This window comes from Topomyia yanbarensis, chromosome 1, assembly GCF_030247195.1.
Source record: "Topomyia yanbarensis strain Yona2022 chromosome 1, ASM3024719v1, whole genome shotgun sequence".
NCBI classification, from domain to species: domain Eukaryota; kingdom Metazoa; phylum Arthropoda; class Insecta; order Diptera; family Culicidae; genus Topomyia; species Topomyia yanbarensis.
Window position 1 is genome coordinate 73752652 of NC_080670.1, and position 26758 is coordinate 73779409.

General features: G+C 36.1%; 1 protein-coding gene across 9 annotated transcripts in view; it reads left to right on the top strand.

Annotated features, from left to right (window-relative positions):
- Positions 1 to 26540, top strand: part of LOC131677940 (protein unc-13 homolog 4B) — a 170914-nt gene extending 144374 nt beyond the window's left edge. For 6 of the 9 annotated variants that reach the window (XM_058958037.1, XM_058958038.1, XM_058958042.1 and 3 more), the window contains 8 exons: positions 11924 to 12264; positions 12336 to 12543; positions 13033 to 13850; positions 13908 to 14406; positions 24979 to 25512; positions 25575 to 26017; positions 26081 to 26274; positions 26333 to 26540. In XM_058958037.1, coding sequence (XP_058814020.1) covers positions 11924 to 12264; positions 12336 to 12543; positions 13033 to 13850; positions 13908 to 14406; positions 24979 to 25512; positions 25575 to 26017; positions 26081 to 26274; positions 26333 to 26424 — 3129 coding nt within the window. In that variant the 3' untranslated portion in view covers positions 26425 to 26540. Of the gene's footprint in view, positions 1 to 11452; positions 11859 to 11923; positions 12265 to 12335; positions 12544 to 13032; positions 13851 to 13907; positions 14407 to 24978; positions 25513 to 25574; positions 26018 to 26080; positions 26275 to 26332 lie in introns of all 9 variants that reach the window. The other 3 variants (XM_058958044.1, XM_058958043.1, XM_058958045.1) reach the window with 3 other exon arrangements.
- Positions 26541 to 26758: the final 218 nt, after the last annotated feature.

The window sequence follows — 26758 nt, forward strand, 5'->3', positions numbered from 1 at the left end:
AATAAGCTCTTAAAATGATGAACAACGTTTGACTGTCGACTTCCCAAATCAAGAACAAGAATCACAACAAAAACTAAACATGTCCAGGGAACAACAACAGTTACCCAACCAAACATTCTAATGTAACGCCGAGGCGGACTGGATTTTAGAAAACACAAATAGTTTAATGAATACGAGGTTTATTATTTATAATTTCAGGAACTTGGTCACGGTTTAAATCGTCCAGTTCACGAAATCGTGACCTTTTGTCCATGCATTTATTAACGGATTTTTTCCCATATCTCGCGTTCTATTGACCTGATTTTAATTAACAATTTAAGATTTTATTGTTGCACTTGTCAGCGCACAAAAATGATTACATCTTGTCCAAAACATGTTATTTATAGACTTCATAGTGGTTTGGCATTGATAAATGTCTTTGCAACTTTTGTGGACTTTCGATTGGATTATTGTTATCTAGAAATTTGAACGGCTTTTTTACAGTCCTTAGTGGATTAAAACGATTTGTTTGCTTTTAAATCCCAATGTTTCGACGCCTTGTTTGCGCCTTCTTCAGGGGAGACTATATTGCGGAGTAACAGAGTAGACAAACTTACAAAAACTTATTATCGTTCCTCGTAATATCACTGACATGTAAGTGTATGGTCAATATATGGGGATTTTGCTTCTGGCACAAACGCTACAAATAATACACAATAAATTTAACGAGCTACACATAAACTTTGACTAACTATTTAAACTGAATCTGGACTTACTGCAATAACGATGAAATTACACATTTGGTTAAATATTCTTTGGCTATGATCGATCTTGTTTAGAGCAGACGTACAAAATGGGTGAAATATAGTTCTGTGTAGAAAGTGAAATGTTTCAGTGCTGGTGTGGAATTGTTTCAAATAGAGCTTATGGTGGAGTGGACTTTTTGCGGGCGAAATAATTCTTTGTGGTGTGTAATATAGCTGCGTATATGACGCTAAGATTGTCTACATCTGAGCGACTGTTGACGGTATGGGGTGTATTAGTAATGTGACACATTTCTAAATATGGGAGAGACGATGAACGGAATGTGCGATCTACTATCGTGGTCTTCTCAAATGCGAACCTATTCTGGTATTGTATACAATGTTCTATTAAAGCTGTTTGTGCTCCGAGAGAGGCCACTCGGCTATCTGTTGTGGTGGTCTGGTCTTGTATCAAATTATCGAGTTTGTTTACGTTGGACTTATGGCCGGATAATCTACTTTTTAACAAGTTCTTTGTCATACCAATATACACACCTGGGCAGCTATAACAGGGAATCTTGTAGACCACATTATGTTGCTGCATGGTATGAATCTTTGCAACAAAATGAACAAAAAATCCCAAAGTGTAATACAAAGTACAGCAGCGCGAGTGCTCGAGGGTTAAAGAACATGCGACTAGGGAGTTGCTTCGCCTAGCTTTTTAGTAAGACATGATAGAAGGGTAGTGTCTCTTCCCTCATTCAAGCAAAACATGGTATCCTGGCTGACAATCGCCAAAATTGGACGTGACTGGGAAACGAGAAAAGCAACTTTTGGTCAAAACGAGGCATTTTAAGAAGGGTAGTGTCTTCGGCCACTATTCGGTTTTGGACAATAATATTCTCAACATCTCGTTTTTATTTATTTTATAATCCAATTCCATCTGATCACCTCCGTCTATATGAAGTGGTTGAACTGGGAAAAGCCCATTCGAGGCCCAGCAGCAATTCTCTAATGGCGCGTAACAACCCAGTCTTCCTTGGAACAATTTTGTTTCATTTTCGGAAACAGTGTTTAAGATAATGAAACAAAATTAAATTTCACTTGAACTACACACAATTAGTATAAAATAATTATCAGCCACATCTTATGTAAAGGGTACCACGAGCAAAAGTTGGTCAAAGAAGAATGTGTGTAAATCGGCAAACTTTAAAAAATCAAATCAGGTTTCTTTTGCAACTTCAATTCATAGGGAATAAAGAAAATTATCCAATTAGAATTTCTGTTTTATCAAATGCTATTTGCCGGACCTTTCGTTTGACTCCTTCTGTTACGTTTTGTAAGTCTTCTTGGTTCTGGCAGAACACCAGTTTGCTTTGATCTGCATCTCGCTGGCAACTGTCTTTCGTGTCTTCTGGAGGTTCTCCTTGACGATTCCCAATATTGTTATATTGGGCGGAGCTCTGGCGTGTTGGGAGAGTACATGTACTTGGGCACCACGTGCACGATGTTCGCGGCATGCTACCCCACGGCTTTTCCCGTAATGGCAAGATGCCAAATCCGACTAAAATAGACATTTTTCCTGGCGCTCATGCACACGATTTTCTTGGTTTTGGTCCCGGTTACGAAGTAAATATCGCTCTTCAACCCACAGGAACAGATGAACTGTTCCACAAGATGTTTCTTTGCGAACTTCAACAGCATAATTTGCTTGAAAATCTCTGCCATATTTCCTCTTCTTGCTTGCAAATATTCCTGTCCATGATACTATCCAAATTCTGTCTTGACGTAGGTTTAGTCCTCTTGTCCAACGCAATCAAACTTCGTCAGCAGCTCCATGAACAGCTTCCGCGATCGCTCTTTGACCGATTTGATTTGCTTATTGTGACGATTTGGAATCACCACCTCGATGCTCGGTTGTATACGACACTTTCAGCTCGCGTGCGATAGCTCAAGATAAGGATTTTCAGAGCATTTGGATACAGTGACAATTAACAAGTTATAACCCCAGTTTTCAAACAGCAATGCTACAGCCTTGTCGAGCGCTTACGTGAAATCGCGTTCCAACACGGAAACTTGCTTTTCTGCTGACACGTTTTCTAGGAACATTACGGCAAAGAATTCCATATATAGCCTCATAGAACGCCGCAACTGCCTGATCTAAATCGTTTCCATCCAGCATATTGAATACTTTACGCTGACGTCACAAATGAACTCGAGAGTTCATTTTTGATAGTACGCTTGTACTGCTTACATGGACTTTGCAATTTGCTGCTTGCGAATCTAGTGATCCACAAGTCAATGTAAACGTATTAGTGAAATGTTAAGAAAAGTGAGGTTAACTGAGATTTTCAGTTATGCAGCACTTAAGATCGTCATCGAAAGACCAGCGGAGATTAGGGAGATTTTAATCACCTATAACAAGTACATGATCTCGCCAGCTGGCTTTGTTAAAAATGCTCTGGACCGCAGAGGAGTGAACCTCATACAAGTCAGGATCACTAGTCGGCCTTAGATAAATGCAGCAAACATATAAATATCAACCTGGCAGTGAAACGCGTACGCAAATCTGTTCCAAACATTCACATGCAGGCATTTTAGTATAGTCCCTGTTAGATATTTCTTTATCGCAATACGAACACTACTTCCGCGCCCCAGATCACAAGTAGAAAAGTTGCGATCGCATCTAAAAATTGCGTTGTGTGTAAGGGTTTCTGCGTGAAAAAAACACTTTTTTTACGATTTTTTTAGAACTTTGCGTGAAGCGAATTGATCAAAACTTTTGTACATTATAGTGCATCATTTCAATAACATGTTGTAACTTTTCCATACAAAAATATTAATAAGCGACTCGGTGACGAAGCTTCTTGTTGAACACCTATGGAAAAAAAACATGATTTGCGGTGTTACCTGCCATTCAAAAACTACTTAACCGATTTCTTTCAAACTTTGCATACAGATTCTATGTAAAAAATACCTAACCCTACGTTGAGGTTTTTAGATATTTTTTGACTAAGGGGGTGTTTACTAATAGAAAGGCAGAATTTTTCATGAAAAAAAGAAATTTTTATTTAAAATGAGTAAAAAAACCCTTTAATTTATCTCAAAAACTCAAAAAAAATTCTCGATAACTCAACGTAGGGGTTAGATATTGTAACGATTTTGGCCATTATTGCTGGCTGGGTTGTCAAAGACGCTTCCATTTTAACAAGATGCGTGTCCAGTTTCAATTACGACAACTGTTAGGTAGTCGTATCCTCGAACATTGAAAAGTAAACTTAAATCTTGTTTATTTTCCATTCATCGTCTTTTAACTTTAACGCTTCGAGCAACTGAAAATCACTTTCTGGAATCAGCAACGAACATCTAATAATACAGTGCCTAGGTATTTTTTGTTAGACAATCAAACTCATTTTTGTGTAAATGTGCTGCAATGAATTGTAATTCATGTGGGAGCGTGTAGCCTATTTTGGCAACAAAAAATCGACTTGATGATCGCCCTCCTTCACATTAATATTTGATATTTTAACAGCTACTAAAATAATCATGAACCTGTTTCTAATTTCTAAAGAGAATGCAGTCTTTTGATTAAGGTATGAGCTTGAGCAAAAGTTAATCTTGCTGAATTTACAAAACCTTCCATTTTAGGACTATTTAGTGTTTGTTCTAGGACATAAAAGTACATGCAAATCGTTCAAGATTACTTATACATTGTTATACTTATACTTTTTAAAACCTTTTAAGACATACCGACGCTTGTAATTAGGGTTCGTCGGTATTTACCGCACCCGCACCGCGAAATCTGCGGTGCGGTGAGACACTTTTTCCCGCAGATGCGGTGCGGGAAAGAGCTTTTACCGCGCGGTTTTATCGCACCGAAAAAATTTTGGTATAAAGTAACAATTTTGATTATTCTAAATTGATAAACAGACTGCTATAACGAAAGAAAATCTAACTGTGTCCGAAATATTTTGACGCTATTATTTGTACGACATATTTTGGACCATTTCAAATACATAAAATTCAAGAACCCAATAGAGACAAAATTATTAGATCATTTAAAACAATAAATTTGTACTCTTAAATCCTATTTAAAAGTGCATCACTTCTCCCGATTTCTGTTGGAAATCGCGGAATTATGAATCGTTTTCGATATCAATTTTTCAACTGTGAATTTTGACTAATTTAATGGAATTAGAGATGAACTAATTATGCTAGGACTTAAACACAACCCTCTTCATCAAACCAAACGAATTTGGAGTAATTGGCAGTAAGGGATACAAATGTATGAAAGCGTCCAAAATAAGGAGGGATCCAAATTAGGATGATTATTCTATCATTCGTTCATCAACATCGTATTTCTATCTTCTTTGATTGCTGTGTAAATTCAATGTGAATTTTATGCAGTCAATTTTATTGGACTCTCTCAAAAAGTATGCTACATAACTTTTTTTGCGTACTTCCATTCAAATTTTCTACCAAATTAAGTCCTAATATTTTTCAGTTAGGACTATTTTGTAGCTATTATGAAGCTTGTTTGCCAAATACCACATAGTTTGACTCCGGTTCACTTCAATTGAAGTTTTTGCCATTGGCTCTTTGGGAAAATATTATAGGAAAATACATTAAATGCTAGAACTTTCGAACTAGCCTTTAGAAAATTACACTTCATACATTTTTAAAGGGAGCAATCGTAGTTTTGGAATAACAATACATCTGCTTCTTGAAGAATGCGGAAGTTAGAGTTTTGGGATATTTTGTCCGTAAAACCCCCTATTTTTAAAAATCATACATTTTTTGCAGTTTTTCTAATGTTCAATAATTCTGTACCGGTTGAGACCGGACTCCTGCTTAGATGTAATGTATAGAGCATTTTTTTCGTCAAATATGGCGTCGTTCTAATTGATGAAATACAATATGTTTTTATTTCACTGTATTGGAATATATGCGCTACTATATAGAAGTACTGGTATTTCTACTTTAATTTTTTTTGGTGAGATGCCTTTAAGAATGAAAGGTGGTTTTTACTACGTAAATGCGAAAATCATCCATTTCATTTTCATATGTCAGAAACATTGAAAATATGAAAATTTAAAGAAAAAAGTATGCAACTTCATTTCTTACTACATTTTTATTCCACATTTTTCAATTAACTGAAGGGTTGCTAAAATAAAAGTTTTCCTATTACTGCAGTAGAACGTCCTTGAATGTATAATGTTTGCCTTCAAATGTACGGAATTTTATTAATAGAAAATACAAAAGTTGATTTTTTTCATAAACATTACATTCTGAGGAGTCTCTTAAAGTTAAATTTCATGTGAATAAGAATAACATTTTATTATATATGGTTACACAAATGTACAATTTTTCAACACTATTTTTAGAAATATAAAAATTTTACCGCATTACCGCGCGGTGCGGTGCGGTTAATAAATTGCGGTTGCGGTAAGCGGTGCTGTTTTATTATTTTTTTGCGGTTGCGGTGCGGACAATCCATTTATCGCCCACATCCGCACCGCGACGAACCCTACTTGTAATTATCATTAAATTTTTAAATTACTATTTGTTTCTAAATGATTCACATCCGCAAATCAACTCTACAAAGTGGTACTTTGAATCAAGCGTGTAGTATCTTCTAACACAGAGACCAGACATATAAGCTAGAATAAACTCTCCCAAAAACTGTGTAAACATTTGAAAGAAAATACGTTCAAAATCACCATCGCATACAGCTTCGCATGCGTGAATCACGTTTGCATCCAACATTGCACGCAAGACCAACAAGCGTAGCGCTGGCTAGTGGCTAGTTGATACTTACTGGTTGCATTTCAAAACAGCTGGGTTATTCCTTACACAGATTGAAAACTTTATTTGCACATCAGGACAATAAACTAAATAAAAAAAACGGGCAGATACGGATCTTTTATATAATTGCATAATAATAATTGTGCAAAAGTACCTTGAACGTGCTTGATTTTTTTTTTTTGAAAAAGTAAAATGACCTAGGGCCGACTTCTTCACCCTCGCTTAACTTTTAAACCAGGTTCACCAGTACGTTTAAAACTGGCTGAAGCGTTAAGGTTGCACAGAGAATGCGTAAAATTCGCAAACGAAAAAAGCAGTTTTTTTCCACACCGTATGTCAGATCTTCATAAAAATCAATCAGCGTATGTAGAATGTTGTTACTGTACTGCTGATTGATTTTTATGAAGATCTGACATACGCTGTGGAAAAAACTGCTTTTTTCGTTTGCGAATTTTACGCATTCTCTGTGCAACCTTAAGCGAGGGGGAAGAAATCGGCCCTTGGACATGTGCGCTATTCTGCAAAATGTTTACTAAGGGTTCATCTATAAAATCAAAATTTTCGAGTGTAAGGTGTCAAAAATGGCGTCCAAAGGGTGAAAACCGACCATGTTTGCGGGCACGACACAGGTCACAATTCGTCATCTGCAAGCAGAAAACCTAAACGATCTTGGAGATTAAATTCCATAGAGACGCCCCAACCTAAAAAGCATGAATAAATTCGTGTTATAGAAACAAAATGGCTGCCAAAAAAAAAATAAAGTATCGCTTTTTCGCATGATTTTTCCACTTCGGCCGACTGTAAAAAATCGGTAATGATCGAAATATTGCGATTTTGTAGGTTACAGCGCCGGAGAATGTTGTCTTCTTTTAGGGGTGCAAAACGCGAAGTTGATTGGTTGAATGGTTAAAAAACGAGAATGCCCGCAGACTCTAAAATTTTTATTTCGAAGAAGCCGCCATTTTGGACGTTATTTTTGACACCTTACAATCGAAAATGTTGATTTTGTAGATGAAACCTTAAAGAATATTTTGCAGAATAGCGCACATGTGTAGATTCATAATAATACCATGTGGTGGTATTCACTTGAATGAATCTTACCGCAGTAAAGGTGATTACTTGGTTTATATTTGTACCATTGAGAATTGACATACAAGTAAAGTTTTCAATCTGTGTAAGAAAAAAACAGGTGTTTTGAAATGCCAACAGAAAGCAGCAAATTGCCACTAGCTGGAACTACGATCGGGCAGCAAACTTTACGCTGGTCTTGCGTACAATGTTGAATACAAAGGTGATTCACGCATGCGAACCTGCATGCGATGGTGATTTTCAACGTGTTTCCATAGAAGATGCTTATATAGGTTTTTTGAGAGAGATTATTCTAGCCTAAATGTATGTTCTATCTGTTTATACACCGAACGTGTGATATTAAATAGTACATAATAACCTACATCGATGTACAGAAGAGTAACTAGAACACATTCTTGACCAATATCCAAAATATTTTTTGTCGAAGTTTTCATCAGTTATGTTTTGCCTTTCTCAATAGAAAGGTATTGCAATTGCTCCGAAAACCGACTTTTTAACAGAGGCCCGGAGGGTCGAGTGGCATATACCATTCGATTCAGTTCGTAGAGTTCGGCAAATGTCTGGGTGTGTATGTATGTGTGTGTATGCATGTGTTTGTATGTGCGTATGTGTGTGTACGCGAACACAATCTCACTGATGGTTGAACCGATTTCCACAAACTTAGTCCCAAATGAAAGGTGCAACGTTCCCATAGGCTGCTATTGGATCCGACTTCCTGTTCCGGAATTACAGGGTGATGAGTACGATCACATAGAAAATGTCGATTTTAATAAATTCTGCAATGAATGTATAATGGTGAAATTTTTCCAAAATGTGACCACAACTGCTTCGATTTGTAGTAGGGTAAGGTGGGGCAAATCCGACCTAATAAATGGTTTTGGCTGTAAAATGCTCATTTTACATCGGATCAAGTCCACCAAATTAAAGGTTAGACTCCTGGGCAACTTTCTGTATATAGGATTTCATTTATATCTTGGGAATATTTTGAGATAGAAGTGTTTTACAAAAATGTTCATTTTTGCTGTTTTCAAAAATGGTGGGGTAAACCCGAACCCCTATGTTTTTCGTTGGTTTAGTACAGATATTACTCAAATTTTATTGTTTTTTAATGATAAATCAATGAATGTTATGTTATTGAATTGTAACATGAATAAAATTAAGTTCAATGTCAATCTTGGAATGCTAAAATCACGGCCAGTAGCACGTAAGGATATTCCCATTTGCATCGGAGCAATTGCTCGACGAAAACTATGATCATCACGTTTTTGTGTCTTTCGTTTGTAATTATGAACCATTTTTCATAAAAATAATAAATAATAGCAATAAAAATATATTTCAATTTGATAATTAAAAATTTTCTTAGCAAAAAAGCGGTCGGATTTACCCCAATATTAAGAGGCCGGATTTGCCCCACCGCGTCATTTTTCATAACGATGCAATTAAAAAAAATATGAAAAAGGTTGAACTAAATTCATCTATGCACTTTGTAGGACTTAAATCAAAGAATTTAAATCCACTTACATTTTGTATGCAATCACTTTAACAATCAGAAATATCCTGTAGTCAATGATGCACAAAAGTCAAATCAAAAGTTGTAAAAACACACATTTTGTCATATGAGCATCTCAATGTAGACTAATAAAATGCTGTCATACCACCATTATGATTATTTTCGATGCTCTACACGACAACATTGATATTAGTTTGCGTAGAGCTTCTGATTTTTGGTAACAGAGGGGGTCGGGTTCACCCAACGGTCGGATTTGCTCCACCTTACCCTACTAGGTCACTAACAGACATTCAAAGTCTTTTTGTTCACATTGGCCACCATCATCGGTTCCGGAAGCCCTGGCGGAAGTATCCAAATTCAGAATATCAGTCACATCGGTTTCTCAGAGATGGCTAGACCGAATCAACTTTAGTCTTAGTAATGAAAGATGTTGCGTCCTTGTAAATGGCTATTAAATTTTATCCCGATCCGACTTCCGGTTCCGGAGTTACAGGTTATGGTGTGCGAACACATAGCAAATTGTGATTCGAACCGATACTCCTATGAAAGCAAAAAAGGTAAAAATTTCGCTAAAATGTCTCTCAAATAACTTAAATTTGCAGTTCTAGGTCACCGACGGCCAAACAAACTTTCATTGACTACATTGACCGCCATAGATGGTTCCGGAAGTGCCCGGGAAAAGTGGCCATCTTTCAAAACTAGCAAACTTAAATCAGTTTCTCGGAAATGGTTGGGCCGATACTCACATACTTAGTCCCAAATGATAGCTATATTATCCCCACAGTTGTCTATAACATTTCGTACGGATCACTTATATGGTTCCGGAATTTTACACTGAACCGTCCGGTCACATATGAAATTCCCATATAAACCGGAACTCAAAATTATTTTCAAAGGGGGGACCCCACGAAATTTTAGAAATCGAATTCGTATTTTGGATGCCAAACATCCTTAAAATTCATGAAACGTCGAGATTTTATGTCATCACGAAATTTTTTTTTATAAAAATCGACTTTTTGGGATTTTGCCGATTTCGCATCTTTTTTTCAGTTCAGTTTACCGTGGCTGTTTTTTTGTTTTACAAAATTTTAGAACTCGAATAATGATTTCTTTTCTTGTATATTTGTCATGTCATGTACAATAATAGAATGTAATATATGCATTTGAAAGCTTTTAATGAATATAAACAATACAAACATTCTCGTGTTCATGATTAAGAAAGGCACAATTGCACCGCTAGGTGGATTAAAACGGGTTTTTTGTTGGATATCCAAGAGCATATTGTAAAACGTGGCAAAATTGTAAATATGTCGGAAAATCTAAAGAATTTTTGCATGAATGCAAATTTGTGACATTTTAAAGGGTTTTTAATCATTTTTCATTATATATCCAGCAATACTGCTTGTTAGTGCACTAATTAAATGAATTATTAACATGAATTAAATAACACAATATTATTACAAATAAGACAATATTATTTCAAACGTAGTTGAACCGAACCATTTCTATAACTTCCGCTTAAAACTATCTGAAAATAGTAGTGTTCCTGTGTATTGCATCAATTTTAAAAATATATGTTTTTATGTTTTTTATTTTATTCAAAATTTGAATGAGCAAAAAGTTACATTATACGGCAAGATCCGGTAAAGTAGCTGAAGCAGTATTACAGAACAGAATTCCAGCTATCCAAAAATCATTCAAACTCATCCGATCACATCCGATCCACAAACTCCATGTGGTTTGAAAATATGGGAATTTTTGCTAATTTGATGTACATAGAAATGCTGTATGGCCAAATACTATGTTTGGGAAAATGTATCTCTATCAGTATGTTCACACGCGTTTCTTACTTTCTCCAATTTCTATATATCATCTGTCTATGCATCTGGAAAATTAAATGTCAATCACCCAGATAACCTTGAAATTACTAGTATTCGAAAGGATATAGCAAATCGACCTCTCCTCTGGTAGCTGGATAGATGCCAAATTGTTCCAAGAACTAGTCATTGTCTATTTTTAGTATATATCAGGGCATAATAACAACAATAGCAGCAGTAAATAATTTTGGCCAGGATTCGACCCCCACTTACTTCTCTGTGCGATGGCATGATTTGCGGTGTGATTTGTCGGTTGCTTCTAAAACAAATTACAGAAATGCACTTTCCATTATCAACCTGGTGCAATGTTATCTCATATTAAAATGATACCGACTGCCTAAGATTTACCTATGGCATATTTTGTCCAAATCATAATTACACAAAAGCGGTGCATAGCAAAAACTTTTGCGCATATTCAAAAAATCCTAATTTTTAACTCTACCAAACAGATCCACCTCCACCGTCATGTAACGTGAATGAACCAAATCCAAGATCATATTCGGCACTTGAATCTGGCTCTTTCATTTATGAATATTTTTATTAAAAAATTGTATGATGAGTACCTATTCGTTACCACGACTCCTCGGCGGTGGTGGATTGAGCGTGAACCAGAAATTTAATGTCAAGTTCGGTTCTATACGTTTTTCAAAATCGTTTCGCGAGAAGACATCCAAATCAATTACTGGAACGGATGGCTTGTACGCTCGAGTAAAATGTCAACCGACAAACGATATCTACAACTTACTACCCATACCGGTAGTCAACCGGCGTGGAACACTGCAACGCAATCAGTTTCGTGGTGTCCGGAGGGATGTAATGGAACACCAGACCAGCATGGTTGTTCATTCGATGACTGTAGGCAATGATTTTAAACGTTTTTTTTTTTGTTATGTATTAACTAACTTTCTGATTATTCCTAGATCGATGAGCTTTACGAAGAGATATTGTTTGAAATCATGCACAATGTTGGTTGTGAGGACGAAGAATTAACTGAGGACAGTCTGATTCACTACGTTCAGGATGCATTTAAGATTTCTAACGAGAAGCACAATGAAGTTTTCCATATAGCGCGTGGCAAGGAACCGCCGGAAATATGTCTTAATGTGGAGGTTATAGAAGCCAAAGAGCTCGAACCGAAAGATTCCAACGGCTTGTCCGATCCATTCGTTACGATGTATATCGCCTCCAATCCAACGCACCGTTATAACACATCGGTTAAATCTGCTACTTTAGATCCGGTGTGGGAGGAGCATTTTTCACTGTAAGTTATATTATACAAAATCTTGTGCACGACGATGGAAACTATTGTAACGAGTGGGTTTTCGCTTTCAGGCCTATTGACGAAAACGCTAACGATGCCAACCTCATTGTCGAAGTGTGGGATTTCGATCCAGCCGAAACAATCAAAGAAAAAATGAACAAAGTGTTTGATGTGAAAGGCGTGCGAGGATTGAGGAAGTTGATGAAAGAAATAGCCGTCACAGCATCAACAGGAAAACACGACAACGAATTGATCGGGCGTGCTAGCATACCGTTGAAGGTAAGTGTGGATCACTGTGCGTCTCCATTAGATGATTATTTGAGAAAACACGGGGGTACTGATTTTTTTAGCTACAGTTGAGCGATCGAAAATAAAAGTTGGAAGAACAGAAATATATTTAAATATATTAGAATATAAAAATCGACAATAAGCTTCCATCTTAAAAACCGTATTGGACCGCTCCAATGTAAGAGACGGTAAAAACAACCTTCATTATAAAAGCCGGACAAAACTATTGCTGATTTTTACAGACCATTTTTTTTAATTGTCTTTTAATCTTGAATGTAACGATATGCGGAAATTCCTTCGTACGATTTATTCATTTATAACCGGATTTTACACTGGAGGTTCATTCTTATCGACTTTTTTCAGTAGAAAAAGAGGAGAGTTTTGTCCTTGAGACTTTTAACGATTGCTCAGTTAATTTCTATGTTAATCGTATAGAAGAAAAGCATACTTCCTGCTTCTATATCTCTATTTATATTCTAGTCGATCCCAGCATCGGGACTGGTAATGTGGTACAATCTGGATAAGAAGAACAAGCTGAAACGACAAGGGACTATTAGAATGCGACTAAATTTTAGTTCTCAAAAAAACAATCAAGTGGCAGCACAGGAACATCGACACCTGCTGAGAATACTGCTCTTACACGAACTAGAGACATCGAAAGTAGCTCATTACTGGTGGTCAGGAAAATTCACTCTACAGGGTGAATTTGTACTTACTCAGCATTCGGCTCAGAGTAGCCTTTCCACAACTGCCGTTGCCTTCATCCAATGGTCGGTTTACGCTTCGATTCATTTAGACCATCTTCTATCGTTTAGCTTGTTCGATTCGTTGCTAGACAAACTTGTCCGTCCAGTTCAAACGAGATCTGTTTCCGACGAAGAACTGAAAATGTTCTGGGAGGCAACGAGAAAACTTCTTCCATCGTGCTTCTCTGTGATTCGCAAATTACGAAAAAAGACTGCCGGAGATAAACTAGTCATTAAGATGCTTACTGACGTTCTGAATATTCTTGCTAAAATTTCGATGTTGGAACCACCAGAAGGAACGGATCTATTTCCTATCAAGCAGTACAGTTGGATAAAACGGACAAACGATTCTTATCCTAGCTGGGACATTCGAGGAGCATTGGCTAGTGCTGTTGTGTCGGGTGCGGAAGACTGGTTCAATAGTATCAAAGAAGGCCACCATATTGAGACTGGTCTTGATGAGGATCGCCTGCAGAACTTGATTAAGATAATTCAGTTAATTCGGTCCGATATCCAGCGGTCGATTGAGTACTACGACAAAATTTTTCAGGAGTGAGTAAAATCAAAGAATTTAAACAGTGTAAAGTCTTAAATCTTTCATATTTTCAGAATTTTTCATTTTATGTATACCAAAGAACTGTACATTACTTATGAGCTCAAACTAGCGGAACTGATTAAACCCTGCGTGGAGGACATTTGCCGTGGCTTAAAGCGAATTGACATTCCCGAATCAAACACGAATGGAATGATTGAATACGAAGACATAAACATGGGAACGACGCTTTTCGAATTGTATTTGGTTCTGAAACGGTTTTCAACACTTGGTCCAGTACTGAGCCCGGGGGAATCAAACTTCGCGATAGACGAGTACCATCGCTGGTTCATGACAGGGGTGACTCACTGGCTAGATATTTCTGTGTATAAAGCACTAACAAGAATTCACAAAGCAATTGAACTGGACAGGTTACAGCCGGTAGATCAAACAGTGAAGTATTCCTCTTCAGCGGTGGATACACTAGCTATTTTTTACCAGATAAAGATCTTTTGGCAGCAATTAGCTTGGCCGGACGTAGAGGGGGCGTATATATTCGTAGCCAAAATTGTAGACGTAAGTAGTAATTTCAGTACGGTTTCAATTAATGCAGTAGGTTACCCTAGGTTAATAATAACACATTGCTACAGTAATTTTGAACTTTTCAGGTGACCTAGTATAAATTGTCGGTCTTATCAAATGCAACACAAACCAATGTTTGAAAATTGTTGTACACCCTCAAAATCTTGAATTATTAAAAAAACATTTCTGGGACATTCGGAATAACAAAAAATCTCGACCCATTTTCAGATTTTTTAACAATTCTGGAAAGAAGAATAATGAACTGTTGAAACGGCATTTAATTAGTAAGGAACTGGAAAAAAGGGAGTGGAAGGTGTGAAGTATATTTTTCAATATTAAGAGCTTAAGATATACTCCAAGAAGAGCAAGTTGAAGGAAGAGTTGCTAATTGCATTCCGCTACAATAGTTTAAAATTGACTTAAGTAGTCGTTGATGAAAAGGGGAAAAGAAGAAAATTGAACTTTTCTAACAGTATGCTATATTATGCTCTAAGAAATATTGGGCAAAACTGGTACAAAAATATGAAAACATTTGTTTTTTAAGATTTTTTTATGCAAAATAACCAAATGGTTCAACATGTTTCCAAATTATAATTTGAAAGATCATTCAGTTCCGCATGCAACAACATTTTGATCCTCAAAATCGGTTGAAAATGGATGGAGTTATTAATTTTTTTTATAAATTAGGAAACACAAACTCTTAAGATGAAACAGTGCAATGTTGATCATAGAAGCAATGTCGCATAAACCCTTTATGAGTCATGCGAGACAATACCCAATTTGAGAAATTTTGAGAAACTCCACCATTTTTTCAACCAGTTATGATGACTAAAATGTTGTTAGCTGAAGTCTATTTTTCCTCTGTCCAGAATTGCCAAAAACCGAAAATTGGCTGAAAATGACAAATTAGCTTATCTTGTTGTGTAGAAGATTCCCGAAAATGAGGATTTTAAGGGAATATTAAACTATTTAATTTTAGTTTTGTGTTGTATTGAACTAGATCTACAACCTATGCTAGATCACTTGAAAAGTGCCACAAATTACTTTCGAAAACATGTGTTGGTGTATACAAACGAGTAAAGCTTCTTCTTTAGAAATTAAGTGAGTTAAGTATTGTGAATTTTGTCGATTATATTTTCACTTTTTGCAAACAATTTTAATTGCTGGACACAATAATATTCTGATCCAAAAGATTGCTTATTTAAAAAAAAAAAAAAGAAAATGTTTAACACCATAACAGCCTAAGCGAAAGCTGCAGAGTGTTGCTTCGAGTGTACGAAATTCGCTAATAGTTCTAAAGACTAGCTCAGTTATAATTCAAACTTTCTCTGTAAATTATTGTTATCTAGCTAAAGCAGAAAACGGTGCACATTACTGTACTCAAAACGAAATTTCATGTCGACCCTTTAGACAGACTTGGACAACATAACCAATCGGATCTCTCTGCTGCTAACACAATCCAATGTTTGACCAAAGCTTGTGTGAGTACAGATCCTATATTCTGTTTAAAGTTAGACATTTCCTTTTGGGTAGATTTTGTTCCACCGGTCGAACCTCTTTTTATTTTTACGAGTACACTTGAGTGCTTCAACATTTTCAAGCATTACCAAACTTTCTTCAAAGTAATATGTAGTGAGCACCAGTTACCAATTTATCTATTTTTCTTTTGTCCAGACTCTACTACAGATGGGCGGGTATGGGCGATTATTATTTTTTGTAAGCCTACTCGAAACCGACCCGTACCAGGATTTTATAAAAAAAACAACACCCGACCCCGACCCGTACTCGGGCATGAAAAAGAATCCAAACCCGAACCCGACCCGTACCTGGCACGAACCCGACCTGAATCCGACCTGCACCAGCATTTAAAAAATAAAAAGTCGTGCCCTACCCGAACCAGATTTACAATAAATAATTTTAACCTGTTTGATTCGAAAGAGTAGGGGAGCTCGGGGCAAGTATTTTCATTTTTTATCTCTTTGATTTAAGCAGATTGTGCACTTTTAAAAAATATAATCATTCAGGTAATATATTAAAAGTCACCGTAAATAACACAAAATTAAGGAAATTTGCTTATTACGTACGAAAATGCCACCCATGAGTTCTAAAACCAAAAAAAATGAAAACATATTTTACATATTTAGAGGGAAAAAACGAGAAACAGCACCGTATACCTAATACAAACGAAGAAAAAGGAACTCCACCAACTTTCTTACGCCTTCCGCGAACTAGACCCGAGCTCTCCTATAACTAGTTTATCTTTCGGCATAAATCTTTACACGTGAACGAAACCAGAAATACTACAGTTCCAGATTCCTCTCGGCGACATCACCTGACATGGAAATTGCCACTAATCACGAGGTAGTTAGTGAGATGTGGGGATATTTTTTCCCGAAACTATTTTACCGTAAAATCAAGGTTTATTTGAGCTTATATAAGACCTTTTTTGTAAATTTTCGATAAGATAAATTCTCCTAATCATCTAAACAAACATCAATTTTATTCAAAACACGCTCAGCTTCTGTCCGTCACGATTATTTTGCAATTTATTAAGTGATCTTGCAATTGATAAAGGTACGATTTATCTGCAAATTTTTGATTAATTGGAATAATCTCGTGTACATTAGGGTGGGGCAAAATGGTCGTTTTTTCAGCACAGCACTTTTTTGGTTTCATTTGGAGCCCCAAGCCATTGTGCAAAATTTGGGGTCGATTGGTTTTGACCCGGCGCAGCGCATTGCGTATAAAATTTGTATGGAAATTAGTAAGGGATAACCTACTTTTTTGCATTTTTGATTCTACAGACTACAATTCTTCCTGCGGTATGCAACTGATTAGATAGAAGTATACTACTGAATATGCTGAACAACTTTGCCGAATGCTGTATGGTATTAGAATGTCTCTAGAACAAGTTATAGCTGTTCAAAGTTCGATAGTTTTAATTAAATGCCAATAATCATTTTCTTTGCCAACACTGCCGGTGTACCAATGATATTTCATATAGCATACCGAAATTACTTCATATATTTTAGATTTACCACATTGGTATGTTTGTATGAATTATTCAAAAGCCATAGCTGAATTTCATGGGCGTAGGTAATTGAGCAAGAGGGCGTTGTTAAAGGAGGGGGGATGGCTTTAATATATAGAAATTCGAACTGAAATAACTGAAACATTGTCCTATGCATAATAGTGAGAATGAAATGAAACATACTGTGCAAATGTTTTAAAATAATTCATCTAAACATTTGAACTCGACAATATTTCAGTTATTTCAGTTCGAATTTCTATATATATTCAAGCCACCCCCCCCCCCCCTCCCCTAACTACGCCATATTGCTCAATTACCTACGCCATTGGAATTCAGCTAAGGCTTTTGAATAATTTCTGCAATCATATAAATGTGGTAAATCCAAAATATATGAAGTTGTTTCGGTATGCTATATGAAATATCATTGGTTCGCCGGCAGTATTGGCAAATGATTTTTGGCATATAATTCGAACTATCGAACTATGAACAGCTATATTTTGTTCAAGAGACATTCTATCACCATACACCCTTCGGCAAAGTTGTTCAGCATATCCTGGAGTATACTCCTATCTAATTAGTTGCATAGTACAGGAAGAATTGTAGGCTGTAGAGTCAAAAATGCAAAAAGTAGGTTTTCCCATACTAATTTTCATTCAAATTCCATACGCAAGGCGCTACGCCGAGTCAAAACCAATCAACCCCAAATTTTGAACAGTTATTTGGGACCCCAAATGGAACTAAAAAAGTGCTGTGCTCGGTTGATTACCAATAAACAAATGTAGTAACGCCAAACATTTTTGTCAATAAAGGCAAAAAAATCTACATTTTTTTATGTTTAGTGGTTAATTTAGCCTATTTTCCTTAAAAAGATCGATAGAAGTCATACAATACATACCTTTCCCATGCACTTGTTTTCCTTTTAGAATGACATACTCGTGAAACTTCACAAAACGCGATAAATGTTTCCCTGTTTACAGTACAGCAAAAGTGTTCACAATGAAATTTTCTAGAAACTGAGCTTCCAGTTCAAAATCTGTAAATAGTCCCTCTCACCTATAGGCTTACTTTTTCTATTGAGTCGCCTTGAACTTAGTGCAGAGTACTAACGCATTTATGAAGACTTCGAGGAAAATAAACTGAGGAACGCAAGGTTTATTGGACAATACTTCAAAAAGTTTCAACGCTGAGAAATAGTATTTCTCTGCGCACTGATAATTAATCTGTATACCGTCAAACGGGGTAACTTGCAACACTTCAACAAGGCTAATAATTATATTTCCAATTTAGCACTATAGCTGTCAATTTTTTTTTTTAAATCGTTTATTTGACACGGCTCATAGCGGTAGCTTAACGGAGCCGTGGATCTTTTATACGTTTACAATACATGTAAAAATAAAAATACAAACAAGAATTAATTAGTTGGATCTCGTGCGCGCAACTTTTTATTGCGAGCGGAGACCTTTTTTCGCGAGTTCTGTTGGCAAACAGCGTCAGGGGGGTCATTTAATTCTCTCTTGTTTTTCACGTCCCGGTAGAAGCTAGCTTGGTGTCCGGGATCAGATGTTCTCCCTTGCTTCTTGCACTTATTGTTGATAAGTGTAAATCCATCGTCATTGTTACTGCATTCGTTGCCGATGTTGCTTGCAGTTCTACTTCTCCTAAGGTACGAGGGGATAGGTTATATAACCTTACATATATATAATCATTCTCAATGTATACGGGAATCTTAATTCCAACGTTGTCACTTTCAACCACGTGTTTTAAGTTGTTCTTCAAAACGAAACGCTCGGCTTGTGCTAACGTGTTGAATGATATTAACACTACATTGCGAAGATGATGATACTGAAGGTACAAGACGTCCGCAAGCCTAAGTTGCATTTTTACCTTCAGAAGGTATTCCACTTCACTAAAACTCGGTCGTTTTAAACAAAATTTAAAGTCAACGACCGCAGCGTTGGGTCGGAGTAGAGCTTTTTCGTCAACTTTACTCATGATGACAAGAATAATACGATATTTCCTTTGTTCTCGAGACAATGCACACTACATCGAGAGGCCTGTTGTTCACTTGGCTCGATTGTACGTCTGACTGCGGCAGAAGTAGAAAGTAGACTGATAGCTGTCAAATGTTGGCATATGTTAAAAGATAATCATGTACTACTAGTCATTATTTTCGGTTTCTTTAGCGCGACAGGGTAATTTTCTGTATTTCGAGATTTTTCAAGAGAAAAAAGCTGGAATGTCGTGCTTTATTCCACTTCAATGATAAGAGCATATCATTTGTATCTCTCACGTACAGATCTAGTATACAATAGCAAACGTTACTGTTTGGTACATGTTTGTTTACCATCTTAAATATACGCAAGATAATGATTTAACTTTGTTAACTACCCGTGTGGGGTAACATGCAACAGTACTTTGTCTGATTACTATTATGCCTTGAACCAGCTGGCTAAATGAGCGTTTTAAATGACAGTCTGTATAGCCTTTTAAATCGCAATTTTAAAGGTTTAACCTACAACTAGGACATGAACATGGTCCTTAAATACGGAACAGTACCAGGAAGTCGTATTTACGCGAACTTCCTTCTCTAGCAGTACTCAAAAAAGCTCAATTTTTATCTTCCTATGCTCCACTGGATTTCTGTTGCATTTATAATATTTTAAGAGAACAAAGATATTTTGATCTATTTTATAATTTAATTTTCGTTCTCCGTTCACTGAAACTATTCCTGGCACCACTGTTCTAGTGGAATCTAATCACGTTAATTGCGATAACCTCAGCTCTATGGATAATACTTGCAACTATTATTTATGAAATTAAGGGTTAAAGCAACAGGCATAATTTTTGGCCATCCCGAAAACAGGGAATGACACTTAGATTGGATAAGTACCATTTAGTATTCTTCATACTCCCATTAGCGCTTGTACATATTGAATATTATTCTAAACTTTCAGCATTTTTAGTTATACCATTTTGAAGTTGAAAGTTGTTGTAAGTAACCCCGTTTGATGGTACGCTAATGCACAGCTACAGGTTCACATTATTTATTCACTCTAAATGTAAAATATCAACGGCTTCTTACATTTTCGTACGTGTTGAATAAACGTTCTATAAAAAAAAAAATCTCGTCAAAATGAAATGAAAAATTCTGCGAATAACATGGACATTAATGATATTTTTCTTGTTCCTTTATTTGACACGACTTGATGCGTGAACTTAACGGAGCCGTATGTCCTTTATTTATTTACAAAGGATGAATAATATAACAAAAATATTTATTGTGTGGCCATCGAGTTTTCCGCACACAATTCACCAGTGCATGCAGAATTTTGTGTGTGCTGTGGAGTGTTTTCAGCACGTATATGGCACCCCTATACCGTATATATTAAACTGACGTAAGTCACACAAATTATGGGCCCCACTGACAGTTCGGATTGTTTTGCTCGTTTTTCTGCAGGCTCGATCCGCACTAGATAGAAACGATACGGCGTGACGCGATCATTAGATGTTTCTAATCGAGCTAAAATATTTCATAATAAATTGAAGAAAAGTATCGTTTTCGACATGTTGATGATTGATAGCTAATTTACATCATGATTCATCAATAATAAAACGAATTCGAACATCGTAAAATCGTGTCGTATGGAATCGATTCTGTCAATTGTAGATCGACCTTAACACGACGTTTTAGATCTTGGTTTGAAAAACATCGCCATGTAGCAGATCCTAATTTTCAGTATCACCTGATGCCACTTTGGTGTCAATCGGTTCGCTTCCTCAATTATCACTTTTACCCAGACGATCGTCAACATCTTGGCGGTTGTTGAATGTTTTGAATTTTTTCTTCGATTTGCAGATTACGGTTGTGAAACCATCTTCTTTGCTTCCTGTCTTCTTGTTGGTGGGACTGACAGTTCTTCTAAAGCGCTGAATAATTCCTTCGCTGATTTTTGTAGGATTATTGAGCATTTGTAATGCAACGACTTACACTTAGACATTTGATTACATTAGTTACTATTGTGCCAACAAATTTTGAAAGTGTATTAACTTTTAAACTGTTTTATACTACCATACACAAAATAGTTTTTTAGTTTTCCTCAAATTTTCAACGTTTAACCTTGAATGTTTTCACCATGATAAATGTTGTGAAAAGATTTTCGTAGTAGTGAAAACATACAATTGTATTTTTAATTTCAGCATTGATTTTGCCGCAACCCGCCAGAAAGTCAGCATTAGGTAGTAAAGAGTTAAAGACACTGAATAATTAAATACCTCATCGTGTTTAGTACTATATTTCCCCCAGGAAGTACCCGATCAGATTCAAATAACAAAATCAGAAAAAATGCAATTTTCATCACAAATTAGGTTATAAATCTTATCTCGTTAGTATGTAATAAAAATAAAAGAAAATTATACCGAGTATTAACGGGATATATAGTTTTAATAGTTTTTTGTTAAAATCTTCTGATTCGGTACTCACGGGGTAACTGATTGAAAACATTATTTAAAGAGAATCAGTATCGCCGAAACACCCCAAATGTTCTGACATATTTTTAATTTGTATGTATAATTATTCGTTTTTGAATATAAGCATATGGATTCTAATTATTCATTTGCACAGGATCACGGTATTTGCAAGATTCTTTTCAATTGTTGCGTAATAAATAATGGATAATAAATGTTTAGTTTAATTTAAATCTGTGTTCTTTGAACTCAATTAGTTACGAGTATGTATGATTAAAACTAAAGCTAAAGCGGTTGTTTTCAGTTGCTGGCATTCCTTTGTTGGAGAATAGTACTTTATGTGTTCATATGTAAGGTAGATCGGTCTTTGCATTGTTCGTAATATTAAAAGCTCCCTCTTAGGAATTGCAACAATCAATACAATGAGGATATTGGTTTTTTTTTCTTACTTCTTATCCCTTCGTGCTTAGGGACCATTCATAAACCACGTAGACCGAAATTTGAGATTTTTTAAGCCTCGCCCCTCCCCTCCCCCTTGGTAGACCACAGCAGACTTTTAGCACCACAAAAGTCTACTTAGACTTTTAGATTTTTTATTTTTATTGAAAATGTAAACTATAAAAAGCAAATTAAAATGTTCAAACAAAAATTAAACGTGAGGCGTTTAGATTTATACCAAACTTTTCAAATATTAAGTACTAAACAATACATCCATCAATAATGCTTTTAACAAGAGATGCCAGATTTGAAGATTTGTCTTCATTTTGAAGACATTTAAAATGTTGTGAAGACGTGTTTTTAATTTTGAAGACAAATTTATTCGGTTGTCCGACTGTTTTTGGCAGAACAAAATCAATAACTGATTTAGCATCCGGGCCGTTGAAGACAAATGAAGACATTTTTATAAAATGTTAATTCATTGGAAAAAGATACCTAGTATCCCTGCTTTTCACATTGGTTTTTTGTCTACGACTCCTCAAATAAATTAGTACCAATTCAACGAAATTTAAAATCAAAATCTTTCTCCACGAAAGACAAATTCATAATCCAAAATTGATTAACTATGAGTAAGAATTTGAAATTATGCTGTCGATGTGTACTATTATCTAGACTGGAATATTAAACCAAACATGCACACAAATTTCACTTTTAGTGAAAAAAACAATTTTCCTAAGATAACTAGATAATCCAAATTACCTTATTCGATTAAGGGGACGAAACTATCCAAATCATTCCAGAAATATATATTTTTCTTATGTAGTCAATATCACCTGAGAGTATTATCGCAAAATATCAAAACTTAACTCCGAATAAGAGGGTGATGAGCCTATTTTCGCAGTGCTTCTATTATCACCCTACCTATTTGAAATCGGTGGTTAGAGCAGCATTCCTTTGATTGTAGGCCGAGTAATTAATGAATTAGTGAGGCACCCTCCCTTATTTGGGTCAACGCGTAAAATTTAACGGGCGTTTCAAGACATGGAAATCAGTGTAAATGATTGCAAGAGAAATTTCCACCTGTTTAACCACCGAAATTAATAAAAAATTTAAAAAATCAATCTCCTTATTGTTAAAAATCGGACTGCTTCTTGTTAACATGATGGTTTTAATGTTGAATTTTTACCGTTTTTGAACTTTTAATTAGTCATGCATTTAACGGGCCATGCATATCTGCTAACTAGTGGTGTCTCAGGTGATAATTCACGACTGCAGGATTTTTAGTCGAAATCTTCCGCGTAGAGGAATTTTGGGAGATTGTCTTTAGAACTGTCATTTTGGGTTTTTTCTTAAATTTTTTCATGAGATCAAAAATATATCTGATGAATATACGCAAGAAACAACAACGTCTTGAAATGTTGTATTGTCCAAAAAAAAACGTAGGTTTTGGGCTGAATGGTCGCCTAAAGAGTAGTTATCTGAATAGTGTACTACACACAATTTTTTTGTGTTTTGTTTCAGCAAAAGATTTTGCTGAAACTTTTTGGCAAAACTGGATTTGCTAAGAGTTCAGCTTTGCAATTTTTGTTTCGCTAATTTCTAGTAAAGCCCATTGTTTTAACAAAAATCAGCAAATCTATAGAATTTGATTGCTGAAACAATCAGTGAAAGAATGGCAATTTTGCTGAGTTCTAGCAAATTAAACTGACAGTTCAGCAAATTTTGATAGTTTTGAATTGCTGTAATTACAGTGAAATAGTTTTTGCTGGAAGTATTGCTGATATTTCAGAAAGGCAAAATCAGCCAAATTTTGGTGATATTCGGCAATCAAAATTTAGTGTGTAGCTGTGAAGTGTCTGCATAAATACATCTAGTTGAATCGACTATTAGGCTGAAAACAACTCTCTTTAAGTTTTGTGTGCAATTAGTTAAACGAAGACCAAAAAAATTCAAAGTCTACGTAGACTTTTGCAAACTCCCCCCTCCCCCTGGTAGACAAACATAGACTTTTGCTAGGACCCCCCCTCCGTCCACCTATGAGTCTACGTGGTTTATGAACGGTCCCTTATATGAGCCTACCTAGCAATCTAACTTTTCGTTTTAAGTTCGCAACAGATTCCCTCTAGAACAATGTTTTTCAACCGGGGGTGAATTCACCCCCAGGGGTACGTCAGATTATGAATTATTCCGGGTAAACTTCAGCTTGTTATCCTAATATTTTCATTGAATTATTGACTCTATAATATAGAGACAATAATTCGATGGATATATTAGGATAATAAGTTGAAATTTTCCCGGAATAATTCATAATCTGACGTACCCCTGGGGGTGAATTCATCTCCGGTTGAAAAACACTGCTCTAGAATATCCATCTTTCGAATTTCATATCTTTCGTATCTAATAATCATTCATTAGAAGAAATTAAAAGATTAAAACATGCAACGTCAGCTTTCTAGTGCTGCCTAGAAATGTAGAAGTTCCATAATGAAAAACAACAAGCCGAGGAAAAGGTTGTAGAAGATATACTTTGTAACGTACATTCACATACTTCGTCTGGGACCGTAGAAGATATTCCTTTTAAATCCATCACTTGTCCAGATATAACAAGTTGAATTACAATTTTTCGTTTGCAGGATATTTGTCGCTGTTGCGTTTTCTATGCCGATCGTATGTCTGCAAGGGTTGAAAATCTAGGAATCGTTGAGAATGTCTACGAGAGAAAGTTCGTCGTAACCCAGGAATGGTGCCTTGCTATCAACAATATCGATTACATCAAGCAGAGCTTGAAACCATTTGCAACCGAGCTTGGGGTGGACGAAATTATTGCCAAAATGTCTGAAACCGAAAGCTCCATGGAAGCAGAGCGTTGCGCCGACACACTACGGGCCGTACTTGAAAATGCTATAGACACCGAGCGGAATAAAATTTTGGATTTGGTAGAAAAATTAGCTCGGAAAATGGCACCCGCAATGCGACGCTTTTTAGTCGAAGGAGCAGAGCTTTTGCAACAGGATTCAAACTCCATAGACCGATTGATGATGTACTTGGAGGAATCGTTAGCAATGCTTAATGGCGAATTGAATGAGATGAACTTTGAGCGCGTATTGGATGCAATATGGAGTGAACTTGCGACGATATTGTACGATTTAATTCAGAGTAATCTTGATGTAGATATTTCCTTACTATTAATTGCCACATTTATTTATATTCTGTAATCTTTTCCTTGCAGAAACGTCGTCCACCAGCATTTTTTGCCAATCTGCGTGATACTCTCCATATATTGGTCGAAAACTTCAAAACCACCCAAAGTTTAGAATCTGAGAACGCATCCGACAAGGATACTCTGGTACACATTGAGCGACTTCTGCAGTTACATGGATATGAGACAACCGACCTCATTCATCAGTATTATCTGGATAGACTGAAGGAGCAAGAAACGGAAAATGATGATACCTATGGACAGTTAACAGTTCAATGTTTTTTCAAACAGAACGTTCTTGAGTTAGAAATAATGAATGCACGCAATCTTCGACCAATGGATTCGAACGGATCATGTGATTCATTCGTTCGAGTGCATTTCATACCGGAGGAACGGTTCGTAGGAATCATCAAGCCGCGAACGCACACTGAAACAAAAACTTTATTCCCGCTGTACGACGAAAAATTTGTTATGTATGTTTTACAAACCATTAATGTTATTCAATACTTACTCAGCCACGTCATATTCTATTTCAGAACATTCACACCGGAACAACGTGCTGTGAAAGATGCAGTTATTATGTTCAGTGTAAAAGATAAAGATTTGTTTGGGATGTCCAATCAGTACTTGGCCGAATGCTACTTGAGCTTCAACGATATAGCAGATGTATCTGGCGAGAGTGGTAAAATTGAGCAAAAGCATTTGCGTCTTACTCGCCCTTATCGTTTAGGTAATCGTTTTACGTTTTCTCATTGCAAATCAGTTACTAACCGCCTTATTTTTAATAGATACAGACTGCGTACGAGCATTGGAATATCGCCAGGGTGATAAACAGGCAAAAGATTTCCTCAAAAAGCTAAAACAAAAAATGGGTCAGTGATATATCACTAGGTAAGGTTGTTAATCGTTTCTAAATTTCTAGTGGAACGGATTTTTTTATCGTCGCTTTATTTGCTTCATATTTTTAAAAAATCCAAATTATTTCATTGAACTTTATTAAGATTAATTTAATTTTTTAAAAATATCACATCCAAAAAATCGTGTAAAAATGTTAACGATGTCAGCTACAAAGTGCCCCAGTTAAACCAGCTGGACAATAAACCGGAATCCCGGCGGAAACCAGCCAGAATTCCGAACTGTGTTTCGACCAAACTGATAGTTTTGCGTGAGCAGAAACTGAGTTATGTTCCAACCCTAATTTTTAGGAAAATATT